General features: G+C 39.0%; 1 protein-coding gene across 4 annotated transcripts in view; it reads right to left on the bottom strand.

Annotated features, from left to right (window-relative positions):
• Window positions 1-14,386, bottom strand: part of C4H21orf91 (chromosome 4 C21orf91 homolog) — a 41,514-nt gene extending 27,128 nt beyond the window's left edge. The window contains exons 1-2 of one of the 4 annotated variants that reach the window (XM_008267139.4): window positions 14,017-14,386; window positions 12,945-13,078 (exon numbers count right to left, since the gene is read on the bottom strand). In XM_008267139.4, coding sequence (XP_008265361.3) covers window positions 12,945-13,078; window positions 14,017-14,282 — 400 coding nt within the window. In that variant the 5' untranslated portion in view covers window positions 14,283-14,386. Of the gene's footprint in view, window positions 1-12,944; window positions 13,079-13,307; window positions 13,550-13,656; window positions 13,796-13,832 lie in introns of those variants that run through there. The other 3 variants (XM_008267142.4, XM_008267140.4, XM_070071913.1) reach the window with 3 other exon arrangements.
• Window positions 14,387-14,800: the final 414 nt, after the last annotated feature.

Below are 14,800 nucleotides of genomic sequence, written 5' to 3'. Positions count from 1 at the left end.
GATACCTCAGAAATCTGAAAAAAGATCTACCCTATGACCCAGCCATCCCACTCCTGAGAATTTACCCAAGTGAAATGAAATAAACATATATAAGACTTATCTGAACCCCATGTGTACTGCAGCTCAATTCATTGTAGTTAGGATATGGAATCAACTCACATGTTCATCAACTGACTTATATACACACTACGGAATACTACTCAGCCATGAAAAAGAATGAAATGCTGTCTTCGCAATAAAATGGATGCAACTGGAAACCATTATGCTCAGTGAAATAATCCAGTCCCAGAAAGACATATATTGTTTTCCCTGATTTGTGGTAATTAATATACAGAGCACAAAAAATGTAACATATATGAGTGAAATTAACATTTTGAGATTTGAGTAACTTATAGCCTTTGTTTATACTCTTAAGGAATAGTGGCTTTTCTATTTACTACTTATTGAATTCTTTATTTGGTGGAGGGTTAAGCTTATGATTATAATATAAACTGAAAGTATGTCATTGTAAAAATTAAAAGAAAAATAAGAGTGGAAGGGTGGCAGCATGGGCTAAACGGAGGATAGAGTGAGAAGTATCATTATGTTCTTAAATCTGCCTATATGAAATACATTAAATTTGTTCACTTTATATAAATAACAAATTTAATAAGAAAATTAAGCATCCCTTGGTATCCTAAACTTTGTCTTTTGCTTAGTTACATCTGTGCAATTCATTTACAACCTTGCCTAAAAGTTACTTAATATCTACTCACTGCTTGAGAGCCCATGCAATTTTCTTTGGAAACACAAAAGACTTAAGACACTTTGGCTTTCTGGAATCAAAGGCTTGGCTATGAACTGATAAGCTGTATAATTTTTGACTAGTAACCTAGATTCTCTACTTAGCTTTTCTTACTTATCAAATTGAGATAACATCTCTTCATATAGCTGCACTGAAAATGTAATAAAATAATGCATGTGAAGTAAACAATACCTAGCAAACAATACTTAACTATTAGCTTCTTCAAAAGTCATAATTAGTTGCAAGTAATAGAATTATCCTTTATTTCTAGGTAGCCAATTTCTCTATCAACTCCTTCATAATAAGAGTTATAAATTATTTAATTATGAAAAGTGTATCTTTTATCAAATAATTTTTACTTAAGTATTTAAAACCTTTGATCTTGATTTTTTTCCAATATATCTCATAAAACACTTCATCTTGGAATACTGGGATGAATGAATCACGATTTTGAACCAGAATGTCATTTTAATGCATTCTAATAAGTCTATTGCTTATAATTACAGTAGTCTTATTAATAGGATATTCTGGGTTCCATATTCTGCTGGGTTTCAACTTTGAATCACTGATTTAAAGAACGGATTTTTATTACTGATTTAGAAAGCACTCAGGATCATTAAATGCCTTGTAGTAATCATTATGAAGATTTACTACTCCGACGTGGTGTGCAGAAAATAGAGTGACAGTGTGCAAAATGGATCTAGAAAAATCTCATTCTAAACACATCCTGTTAAAATATTTGCTCTGTGCTTGGCCAAAAGACTGTGCTTTTTATTTCTGTTTAAATGCTACAACTAGATACCACTGTTAAGTCTTAACTAAATGTTATATTTTTCTTTCAAATGAGAAAAAGCTCTTCTATTAGAACGATTCATAAAACTTTTAGTAGACTCCAGAAGCATCTCATGAAATTCTGTGAATGATTAGAAAAATGGAAGAAGAGGTTCACTATGGACAAGATTAAGGAAAAAATTTAATGAAAGGTAGTCTCTAAAGTCTCCTTGATATGATTTCATTAATCAATCAAGAACACAGGGGCTGGTGCTGAGGCATAGTGGGTAAAGCCACTGCCTTCGATGCTGGCATCCCATTTGGGCGCCAGTTCATGTCTTGGCTGCTCTACTTTCCACCCAGCTCTCTGCTAATAGCCTGGGAAAAGCAGCAGAAAATAGCCCAAGTGCTTGGGCCCCTGTACCTGGCTGTTTGCTTTGGCCTGGCCTAGCCCTGGCCTTGTGGCCATTCAGGAAGTGAACCAGCAGATGGAAGATCACCCTTTCTTTGTCTCTTCCTCTCTTTCTCTTTCAAAATTAATAAATAAATCTTAAAAACAATCATTCATCACTCCTTGCCAGTACTTGTGTGATTGTTGATTATACACTATTGATAAAACAGATTCTAATCCAAGTCCTCATGCAATTACAAAAACCAAGGAGGGAGTTCATTAAACAAATATATATGCAAATTACTATAATAATAAATTGTACCAAGTTTCATGAAGAAAAGTGTGCTCTTAGGAGAATATGGGGAATGAATAGGAGAAAGGACCACTAAGGGTTGGAAGGTTGCTTTGCGGAAGTAACTTTTTAACAACTGGGATAGGCAGATGGCTTCTCTGGGGCTACCTTGCATATTTTTTTGCATAATAGATATTTAAGTCTTTATTTTCTCCATACTTTACTTCTAACTCCAATATTTTCTATTGCAGGGATTGGAAGGTGGGGATATTGACATGTTTTATTTATTCAATTCAAAATTAGATAAAGGGTAAGAAGAATAACAGTATAGTTCAAGGCAATATACAAGTGAAGGGGGCCAGAGCTGTGGCCCAGCATGGTGGGTCACCACCTGTGATGCCAGCATCCTCTATGAGTGCTGGTTTGTGTCCTGGCAGCTCTACTTCTGAGCCAGCTCCCTAAGTACTTGGGCCCCTGCCATCCACATGAGAGACTTAGAAGGTGTTGCAGACTCCAGGCTTTGGCCTGATCCAACTCTGGCCATTGTGGCCATTTGGTGAGTGAACTAGCAGATGGAAGCTCTCTCTTTCTCTGTCTTTCCTTCTCTCTTAACTCTTCCTTTCAAATACATCTTAAAAAATAAATAAGTAAAGATTTCTAAAATTAGTTGCAATTATAGATGTACAGCTTCGGAACCTGGGGGAGGGAGAAAAGAAGAGTGGGAAGTAGGAGATCTGCTAGTTACCAGCAGAGAAGAGAGACCAGACGTGAAGAGAGACCAGGGAGAGTAAAGTTAGAGAGCCTAGGACAGATTACGCCAGCATTATTACAAAAACAAACAAAAACCAAAAATCAACTACAAAGCGGACTGTCAGGACTAAAAAGGCATCATGTGAACAAATAAGTACCACCATCATAGAAGAAATGGTCTAGTCTAGTCTTAAACAATGTAAACTTGGAAAATGTCAAAGAAATGTCCATTTCCCACAGGAGTTAAGTGTAACACCTCTAGCATCAGAGACCTGGATTTGAACACCTTCTTATGTCTTTTACTATCTGTGACTTCAGGACAACTTTATTTGATCGCAGAGTTTCCATTTTACTATATATAAATGAGGACTGTATTGTTATTACTTCTTAGTCTTGATAGGAGAGCTCTATGAACATTAGCTACAAGAAATGCCTGATTATATGTAAAAAGCAGTTTGTAAAATAAGGATTTTCAACCTTCTTATTTGATCCCAATAGGCACTAAATGAAAAGAAGTAAACATTACTCATTTCCTATTTAAAGCTTAGATGAGCACACACCTCTAGTCAAATTAACAGAATCTACATAAGTAACTTGTTCCAGGCCTCACAACAAATGGGGATTTGAATCCAGATAGGCTCTGGAGTGTGTCCCCACCAGGAGTTTTTGGATCTCAAAGGTACTATGATTCATTTAACCTTCAGTTTCATTCTGAGCATCAATAGCAGACAAAAATCTAAACTCCACCATTTATATTGTCATGTATTCTTAGACCAATGTCAACAACTAGAGTTGCCTTTTGAATTAGATTCTGGCATAATAATTAAGATGTAAAAACACAGTTATTCTTACTGCAAACAAGTCTTGACAATAATAACAGGTAAGCTGGAGTGGGCATTTGGCACACTGGTGAAAATGTCAATGGGGAGGCTCACAACCCTTATGGGAGACTTGGGGTTTCAGTCCTGGCTCCACTTCCAATCCAGCTTCCTACTGGCAGCAGATGATGGCTCAAGCACTTGGGTTCCTGGCTACCCACATGGGAGACCCATAATGAATTTTGGGCCCTGGCTTCAGTTTGGTCTAGCCTTGGCCATTGTGGAAATTTGGAGAGTGAACCACAGGATGGAAGATATCTCTCTGCCTTTCAAAAAAAAAAAAAAAAAAAAAATTCTTGCCAAAGAAACCCAGCTAGTAAATGGCAGGATCAAAATTCAAGACCTGACCCATCAACTTAATCACCAGAGCAGAAGCAGAATAGTAGTAGATATGCTTAACTATTGAAAAGTTATCTTCCCTATAGAGGTGCCAAAAAAGGTGTAGTAATTAGCATGTTAATCTAGCATGAATAGACACTAAAAGAAGGGAAGAGGTTTTCTAAATTTATAAGACACTAACTTACATAATCACATAAATTTCTAACAGAATAAAAAATTACATCTTATGTATGGAGAGGGGTAAAAATTTGAATCCTTTTAACTTGCTAGCAAAAAGTCCATGTGAGGTTTGGCTGTAAGACCAGTTTCAGAATACAACTCCTTTTTGTGCTAAAATGCCTTCCAGTTCAAAATCTAGGATTAGAAGATTCACTACAGCATTACTTCTTGGTCTTAGTTGTAGCTGAATAGTTTGTAGCAAGTTTAATTGCTAAAAAGACCTATCTGTTGTATGTGTGTATGTGTGCGAAGGGCACCTTTCTAACAAATACGTTAACTTAAATTTGCAAAAATGAATTATTTTCACATTTAAAGTTGAATATTTACATATTTTAGGTTGAAGCTTTACAAATAAGCTTTTTTCCCAGTTCTACTATATGATCATTCTCACATCTGTGAATTTATACTGAAATAGCTAAACTTGTAGAAAGTAAAAATATCCAAAATTCTAAAATATGCTTTACTACTGTTATAATATTAAAATTATAGCTTCAAAATGTCAAAATGTGACAGACATCAGTTTCATTGGAAAATTTTTGTTTTAGATTTCTCAAGTCACTTAAAAAAAACACTGCGCAAATACAAGGCTTCAAAATTAAAACACAGTTGTTCAAAATTTTGTCAGAATGGGCCATCAAGGGAGGTACCTTTCTCTGAAGGGAGGAGAGAACTTTCACTTTGATTAAGTTTGGGAACTCAAGAGGCTTCCATAGCCTTGCCAGCTCATGACAAGAGCCTCAGATGATTACTGACTCATAAATAAAAGTGTTAATTATTGCCGGCGCTGTGGCTCACTAGGCTAATCCTCTGCCTGCAGCGCCGGCATGCCAGGTTCTAGTCCCGGGTCGGGCACTGGATTCTGTCCCAGTTGCTCTTCTTCCAGTCCAGCTCTCTGCTCTGGCCTGGGAGGGCAGTGGAGGATGGCCCAAGTGCTTGGGCCCTGCACTCGCATGGGAGACCAGGAGGAAGCACCTGGCTCCTGGCTTCGGATCAGCACAGTGCACTGGCCGTAGTAGCCATTTGCGGGGGTGAACCAATGGAAGGAAGACCTTTCTCTCTGTCTCTCTCTCTAACTCTGCCTGCCAAAAAAAAAAAGTGTCAATTATTAAATCAACAACAGGCATCACTGTGCACTTATACCCCATGTAGGATCTCTGTCCTTAATGTATTGTACTATGCGAATTAACAGTAAAACTGGTCTTCAAACAGTACTTTATACTTTGTGTGTCTATGTGGGTGCAATTGTTGAAATCTTTACTTAGTATATCTTCTGTATACAAAGGTAATTAAAAATGACTCTTAATGAAGAATGGGATGGGAGAGGGAGTGGGAGATGGGATGGATTGTGGGTGGGAGGATGGTTATGGGGGGAAAAATTGCTATAATCCAAAAGTTGTACTTCTAAAATTTATATTTATTAAATAAAAGTTCTCTAAAAAAAAAAAAAAGACCTATCTGTGGTCCATTTTGCTAGTTGCAATTCAATATCCATTGTTCCTTTTTTTGTAAAAACACTTATTTTATTTGGGGTAAGGTATCTTGAATATGAGGTAAGTGAAATGAACAGGAAATTGTTAGGTGGGATTTAAGGAAAAGATCCTTTATAGGTGCAGGAGATGCTGCTGGCATGCTCCGCTTGTTAGATGTTCTTTCTTTTCTTTCTGGGAAAAAGTAGCAATAGCTGGAGTTCCAGCAGTCATACTGTCTCATGAAGTGACCTTGAAGGCGGAAACTATCTGTGAAGGAAGGTATTACAGAAAAACAGAAGTGGTTTGAATCCTTCTGATTATGGTGCTGCTACACCAACTCCAAATTACCTCATCTAACATTTTATAAGCAAAACATAAATATCCCATTACTATATTTGAATCTCCTATTACATATAGCCAGACCTAATTCTAAACAGACTACCTTCACAATGAAAATTTGTGTATAATCTAAACTTTAAACTTACCTTACTCTTTAAAATTAGAAGGCCTAGCAAAGTTAACAGTGAGGAAAAGTTGAAAGTAACTAAAAAGAAACCATCATGATTAGGACAGGTGTGAAAATCTGGAAACTGGTTCCTCATATGCAGATTATTAGTTAAATCACAAGTTTTTATTGAGTGTTATTAGCCTAGTTTCAATTATTTTTCTTTTAAAATATTCTATAGACTTGTCACCAATTAAAGCCACTTTCTACTCCCACCCTTCCCCATCACTGTCCAAAGAGGGTTCACTATCAGTCATTTCCACAGCGTTTAAATTTATTTAAAGGGACATTAAAAGAAGAAAAAGTTAACTTTGAGTCTTCACTTCATGCTTGCCAAAAGGCCGAGAAACAATAATCTTGAGTCTTTATTTCCAAGCCTATCTAAGATTATCAAGATAAAGTTCTGATTCAACATGTGAAGCAGGATACACAGCAGACTCATAGAATGGTGGATGTCCCTAAACAGCACTCTGGCCTCAGAATCAGCCCTTAAGGCATTCGGATCCGGCTGAAAAGCCCATGAGAGTATTTCAAGCATGGAAAGCCAAGACACTCTGCCAAAAAAAAAAAAAACAAAAAAACAAAAAAAAAACCACAACCAAAACCTAAATGAAAGATCTCTGCAAGTGAAATCCCAGTGGAAAGAACAGAAAGAACAGGTCATTAAAGAAGGAGGTACCTTTCTCTGAAGGGAGGAGAGAACTTCCACTTTGACTATGACCTTGTCTGAATATAATCAGTCAGCGAACTCAAAAGGCTTCCACAGCCTTGGCAACACATGACAAGAGCCTAGGCCGAGGGTGATTACTGACACCATAAACAAGAGTGTCAATTTGTTAAGTCAACAACAGGAGTCACTGTGCACTTACTCCTCATGTAGGATCTCTGTCCTTAATGTGTTGTACATTGTGATTTAATGTTATAACTAGTACTCAAACAGTATTTTTCACTTTGTGTTTCTGTGTGGGTGCAAACTGTTGAAATCTTTATTTAATATATACTAAATAGATCTTCTGTATATAAAGATAATTGAAAATGAATCTTGATGTGAATGGAAGAGGAAAGGGAGTGGGAGAGGGGAGGGTTGCGGGTGGGAGGGAACTTATGGGGGGGAGCCATTGTAATCCATAAGCTGTACTTTGGAAATTTATATTCATTAAATAAAAATTTAAAAAAAGTAAAGTTCTGAAGTCCCAAGGGATTTCATAGTTAAAAAATGCTACTTTTAGTTAATACCTATATATACTGTTTGCCATGATGGGATGGAAAATGAGAAAATGCTAATAATATTGGGATCCTCAAGAGGAAAGACACTGGTGGGTCAGAAGGATGACAAAATGGAAGAGTGGCAGACCTTGAGCAGTAAATAATTACATTCACTGCCTACTAAGTCAAGGAATTTTTAAAAATACATAATTTTTCACATTTTTGAATTATTTTCATTTTACTTGAGACAGGTCTTTCTTCTACTGGTTTAATCCCCCAATGCATGCAACAGCCAGGAGGAAACCAGGGGACTTTAACTCAATCTAGGTCTCCCGCATCGGGGGCAGAGACCCAAGTACTTAAGTAATCAGTTGCGGCCTCCCAGGTTATGCATTAGTAGGTAGATGCAGTTGGAAATGCAAACTCCAATATGGGATGCAGGTGCCCAGGAGGAGTGATGTCTTAACTGATGTGGCAAACACCTGCCCCTATATCAAAGATCAATACCGATATTCAAATTGTTCCCTACTGTCTATGGACAGTGCTGTGGTCAAAACAAAGAGAATCAAGGAAGACTAAGATTAGAAAGAAGGCATTGGGCTCACTCATGCCTTAACCAAGAAAAAATACCAACAATATTTCTTGTTGGATAAACAAACTGAGGTAGAAAGAAGTTAATAATGAGCTATAAAGAGAAAATCCAGGTATACATTTACTTGTTAAGTAGAAAGGGAAACTTCCACTGAAAACTTTACTTGGTTTAACAGAGATTGACCCAGTTTTATTAAGGTTTTCCCTGTAGAAGAGAAAGCCTATCAATTATCAGAGGAAAGTAAAATATTCTAAGAATTATTTGCACAGTATTTTAGTACAACATGAAAACAGTATAAAGTAACAGTATGGAACCTTGGATCTATTTCTCCTTTAGTCTCCTTCATGGCACTGTTAAACCTGAGTTCATTACTGGCTCCCAGTGACTCTGGGCTGCCTTCTCTGCTTTAACAGCTTAGCAAACTGTATTATCTGGCCATTAAGCATCTTTGGAGATTTCTACACAATAAGCTATAATTAATCTTAAGAGTATTTGACCATTAACATGTAAAAAAAGTTTACAGTTCCTGGGGCCAAGGCTAGACCTTAAGTATTAGTAAGTTTATGCATTTGTCTCCTAATTCTAAAGTAAATAAGTTATTCTAACAGTGAATTATTGATACAAAAAAATCAACATCGTGAATATTTAAGAATAATTGAGCCCCCAAAGTGTATTCTGTAAGTCCTTAAAGTATATATATCACATCCACGGCTTGGAAGTACGTAAAAGTGAGAAACTCTTTTCCTTTTAATTATCATAGAGATAAAAGGCAACCTAGAGTAATGCCCAGAATACAAACTCTCTCCAAAAACATTAGTCTGTCTTCTGTTACTTTTCTTTCCTCAGATTAATTTTATAAACATACACATGCACACACTGTTTAAACAAGAGGTCAGCTGATTAGGAGGCCAGCCCTGATTTGATGTAAGCAACAATCCTAACAGTGTAAAATACTATTTTTCTTTACAATGAGTGTGTGGACTTAAAACTAGCCTAATTGCTGTTTTTCCTCAAGAAAATCTGACTAAGCCTCTGCAGAAAAAAATAAAAGCAGAATGATTTACAGCAAATTCAACAATTTGTAATTAAAAAACCTTTAAACAGAAATGTTACCATACTGGAGAGAAAATGACACCCAACTAGTAGGGCTAAAAGTCATGTTTTACAAGACTCTCATTGTAATCTATTGACTGGCATTCAGCTAAACTATAACTTCAAAACCATTTCTAAGGGTGATTAATAACTTTATGCAGTGTTATACCATTAAGAAGATAGAATGGGAAAAGTAACCATTTCACTTATATACAGTTTCTTTTTTTTTTGGTCATTGGTCATTCATAATTTCTTTCAGTGAAACAGAACCAATGCCAATGTAACATGTAAGCATTTCCTTTGTTAAGGATAATAAGATAATAATTAAATTAATTTAGACTTTAAGCCATTTCCTTTCTTTTTTTTTCCTTTTTTTTTGTTTTTTTGACAGGCAGAGTGGACAGTGAGTGAGAGAGAGAGAGAGAAAGGTCTTCCTTTTCCGTTGGTTCACCCCACAATGGCCGCTACAGCCGGCGCACCGCGCTGATCCGAAGCCAGGAGCCAGGTGCTTCTCCTGGTCTCCCATGTGGGTGCAGGGCCCAAGGACTTAGGCCATCCTCCACTGCACTCCTGGGCCACAGCAGAGAGCTGGACTGGAAGAGGAGCAATCAGGACAGAATCCAGCGCCCGGACCAGGACTAGAACCCGGGGTGCCGGCACCACAGGCAGAGGATTAGCCTATTGAGCCACGGCGCCGGCCTAAGCCATTTCCTTTCAACAGATAGTGCTCAGGAATAATTTTATGCAGACTGCAATGTAAATAATTATATATTATATTTTTTTCATATCTATTAGTTGCCACAGATTAGAGAAAGCAAATGGTATTTGTCTTTTTGGGACCAGCTTATTTCATTAAGTATAATGGTTTCCAGTTACATTCATTCTTTATTGAGTCAGTTGATGAACATCTGGGTTGATTCCATATCTTAGCTATTGTGAATTGAGCTGCAATAAACTTGGGGTACAGAAAACTTTTTCATATGCTGATTTCATTTTATTTGGGAAAATTCCTAGGAGTGGGATGGCTGGGTCATATGGTAGATCTATTTTCAGTTTTCGGAGGAATCTCCACGCTGTCTTCCACAATGGCTGTACAAGTTTGCATTCCCATCAACAGTAGATTAGGGAACTTTTTCCCTTACATTCTCACCAGCATTTAATTTCAAAAACATTTAAGAAGCTTTACTGTCATAGACAAAAAAAATACTAAAATTATATAATTACTAAAATTACTATGTTAATTTATTAACATTTTTCCATTGATTTTTAAAAATCTGTATGATATAAACTGAAATTCTGAAGAATTCAGGCTGATTCTTTCCCTTTTTATTCTACAATAATCTTATGACATTAAAGAAAATATCATCACTGCAGTAAAAATGAAAATGTATTAGCTCATCACTGTGAAAGCTGAGAACTGATACCAGATAAGCTAGTTGCTCTAATTTTTCTCACATGTCAAGATGGAATTTTAATACATAAAACCATGCACATACCTCAAGTATTAAATGGAACAACTCTAATTCAAATTGAGAACTGTTTTATCTTTTAAATTGAAAACAACTACTATTTCAAAAAACAAAGGACTTACGTCTTACATATGAAGACAGTATCAGAGCTGAAATGTTGAAAAAGATGTTACTTGTGGAATGTTTGCATTTTCTCTTTATAATAATTGTGAACAAATTTATTTTAAAAGGTTAGAAAGCAATTATGGGGTTGGTGATGTGGCATGATAGGTTAAGCCTCTGCCTGTGGTGCTGGCAGGCCATATGGGTGCTGGTTCGAGTCCTGGCTGCTCCTCTTCCGATTCAGCTCTCTGTTATGGCCTGGGAAAGCAGTAGAAGACGGCCCACCTGTACCAGCATGGAAGACCTTGAAGAAGCTCCTGGCTCCTGGCTTCAGATTGGCCCAGCTTTGGCCATTGTGGCCATTTGGGGAGTGAACCAGTGGATGGAAGACCTCTCTCTCTCTGTCTCTCCCTCTCTCTGTCTGTAACTCTCTTAAAGAAATAAATCTTAAAAAAAGAAAACAATTATGAAAATTTAGGTTTCTGTGAAAAATTCCCTCACAGCATGAATCACTTTAATGATGAGTTCATAAAATCACTGGTTAGGAAAAGCTGGCTGACCAAATAGCAAGAATAACCAAATAGAATTCAGGAGGACAGGTTTCCAACAGTAGTACTACCAATTAGAATAACTATAGCCAGTAGTTCAATGGAATTTAGACCATCTTACCAGAACCAGATGGCCAGATTTCAAAGATCAACACTCTCAATTAATAGCTCTGCGACTTCCAAGTGCATTTCTCAGGTCTTTAAAAGTTCATTTCAATTACATTTAAAATGGTTAACAGTAATAAGCCATCCAGAACTATTTTTGAATTAAATAAGATAATCCATGCAAGGGACTTAGTACAGTGCTGGGCACAAAACCACAGCTTGCTATCACCATGACAGTAACCTTTAACAGTCCAATTATCTGGTTATTGGTTTTCTTAAATGTAAAATACTAGTACCGATTTGGGCTGGATAACTTCTAATGGTTTGTCCATCTAAAATTCTACATCATTCCAGAATATACAGGGTCAAAGAACATAATTTTAGAACTTCCACCGTACTATGCCTAAGGTCATAGTAATTTAAAAGCTACAGAAGAATCATTTTCTGTCATCCTTTTGAAATTACTTACTGTATTTATTAAAGCCAAAGTTATAAGCACACACAGGAATATCCAGATCGCTTCTATCACATAAACAAGGGTAACTACAACAATTTCTGAATAACAAGTCTTAACAGGAATTTAAAGGTATACACTGTATAACTTATACATTTTACTATAAGATCTTGTCATATCTCCTTCATAGAAAAACCTCAAATACGTAATCCAGAAAAAAGGAAATACTGTTTTGAAACTGTTAACAACTGGAAGGTCTAATAAAATTTCTCCACTGAAAATTATACCTCAAAATTCAAATTACTGGTAAGGTTTTCTTTGCAGTAATATTCACATTTTTAAAGTGTGACACAAATATTTAAAAAGAATCAGAGTTTTAATTTGACAGAAAAATTAAGGAAGCATATCCTATATGTCCTGAAACCAAGCTGTTGATATACATAAGCATATTAACTTGCACCACAACAAATAAATAAATTTTAACAAAATATCTGGAGAACTTTAAAAAATATGTCTTACAGATTAATAAGAGCTCTCAAAAAACATTTCAGTTTTTTAACATTATGATGGGTGTGTGTGATCATTGAAAAGTTTTCTAAAAATTAAATTTTTTTTCCAGGTAACAGGATAGCCCTGGGGGTTTAGCGGCAGTGCTAGGCTCACCTGGCATCCTAGGCCAGAGGGAGTAAAATTGTGCTGCTCTGATACCCTATTAAGTTTTCAAACCAGGAAACATGTTCATCAGTCAGTACTCACACCTCATTTTCTTATTAGCAAAAATGGGGTTATTACTCTGAGTTTAAGAAGCTAAGATTTCTTTTTAACTCGTTTCATTTCCAGAAACTCTTATCTTTAACAGATCTCTACACTTCGCACTCTGCAGTTCCCAATCACTTGAGAAATTTTACTTTATAACCAGTTCATGATAAAACGGTTGTGTAAAGTTCATGCCACAAAATTAAAACTCTGTGTCCTTACCCTCAATGTTTAGCTCAAAACAAATGTGGCAGAAGGAGAGTGTTTCTTTGTCTGTTCCCAGTTTACAAACACTGCAGATGTTGTCATCATTTAGATCAATGTTTACAAACTGCTCCTCTTCGTTCATAGTGCCCCTGTTGGGAAACAGAAAAGAAAGTTATGTAATTCCAAGAATTTCTTACAACGGGCAATACTGAGAACTTCTAGGAAACGAGGATGCTGTTCTGTCTCTGTAAAGCGATGGCCCCACGACACCGGCATCGCCATACTTGCACTTCAACATCCTACTTTTACTGTGGAAAGACAGAGGAGTAAACTTTAAAGCCTGGCTAGAGGTCACTCTATGCCCAGGTCTAGACTCACTCTCTTTTTGGTCGCGTATTTCATCTGGTCTCGGGAACTGGACAGCAAGAGGTTTGCAAGTCCTAGTCCTCCTCCTCCTCCGCCCCCGATACAGACTTTGTGGCACAGAAGGGAGATTAGCAGCTAGGCCTTTTCAGCTGCTGATTGGGTCAACCAATTTAACGCTGTTATACCCGGGGGAGACGACTTGCTGGGGACACTGCTTTGCTAACTTCATGATGGGAACCTTAGGTGCGTTTCCCTGCCTCCACGTCGCTAGGCTTCCTAGCCGAGGTCGCGGCCGGAAAAAAGCACGTGGAAACGCCAACATCCCGGGAGAGTGGCCCGATCCCGTCCAAGGCACCCGCACCCAAGACCGAGCGACGGCTCCACGGTCCGGGGCGGTGTGAGTCGCGAGGTGCGCGAGCCCGAACGGCGGGAGCGCCGCATCCCCTAGCCCTGGGCTTTCTCCCACACAGGCAGGCGTCCGAGGAGTCCCGGCGGCCGGTCCGTCCGGCCGCAGCGTTTCGGGGAGCGGGTACTCGCCCGGTCTCCGGCGTTAGGGTCGCGCTCCTGCCTCAGAACCGCGTCCGTCAGTCCGTCCGTCGGGGCACTCTGAGCGCCACGACCACGAGGGGCAGCCGGGCTCAGAAGTCCACAGAGGCGGGGCCACGGGGCGGAACGAGGGCTGGACGCAGGCGGGGCGGGGGTCCGAGTGCGGGGTCTTTACCGTCCGGCTCCGCCGGCCGCCGCAGCCCTTCCGAGCGGCTCGGGCTCCTCCACTATTGTTTCCGGCCGCAGCGGAGGCGGCAGCAGCAGAGGCCGCCGCCGCGCGCCTGGCCCCGCCCTCTCCCGCCGGCGCCATCCCGTGAAGGCTTCGGGGAGGGTAGCGCAGCCGAGTGCAAAGTTGCCCGGTCTCTCGGAGGCTGCGGAGCCGCTCCGTAACCGCTTTCGTTTACGTCGCACCGTGCCTTCCGATTCTGGTGTGGTTCCCATCGTCTTGCCTGGGTCTCTTACCGGTCTGTGGCCCGCAGCTCCTCACAGCCCCCCCTCCCCTCAGCGCGAACATGGATGAGCCCGTTACCGCCTCCTCTTTCGGCGTAGTGGAAACTCCCGCCAGGGGAGGGGGCCGCCGCGGGGCGGGAGCCGGAAAGTGACGGGTGGGTGCGAGAAAGGGGCAGAGACGCGTGGGTAGGGCTTGCTTGGAAATCAGGAGACTGAGGCAAAATACTATCACTGAACTTCCAGGTGGGTGCCAGTTGACCTGTATCATGAGGGAAAAGTTCGTGTGCCAGGTGTCCTGATTTCGGCATACTTTAAAATACAGAAGCTGCATTTTTTTTTAATACGGACTTTTTTTTAAAAAAAGGGGGTGCCCTTCCCCCACGTATGGTACATTCCTTGCACGCCCGAGGTATAATGCTGGAGTCACACTTCTTATTTTTAGGTCCACTCCTCTCTTAAACTCTTTGCCTCACTTCTTAAGCCATTCTATCTCCATCTATCGGAATTTT

This window comes from Oryctolagus cuniculus, chromosome 4 (genome assembly GCF_964237555.1).
Source record: "Oryctolagus cuniculus chromosome 4, mOryCun1.1, whole genome shotgun sequence".
Taxonomy (NCBI): Eukaryota; Metazoa; Chordata; class Mammalia; order Lagomorpha; family Leporidae; genus Oryctolagus; species Oryctolagus cuniculus.
Note: the sequence above shows the minus strand (reverse complement) of the source record. Positions and strands in the feature narration are given on the sequence as shown.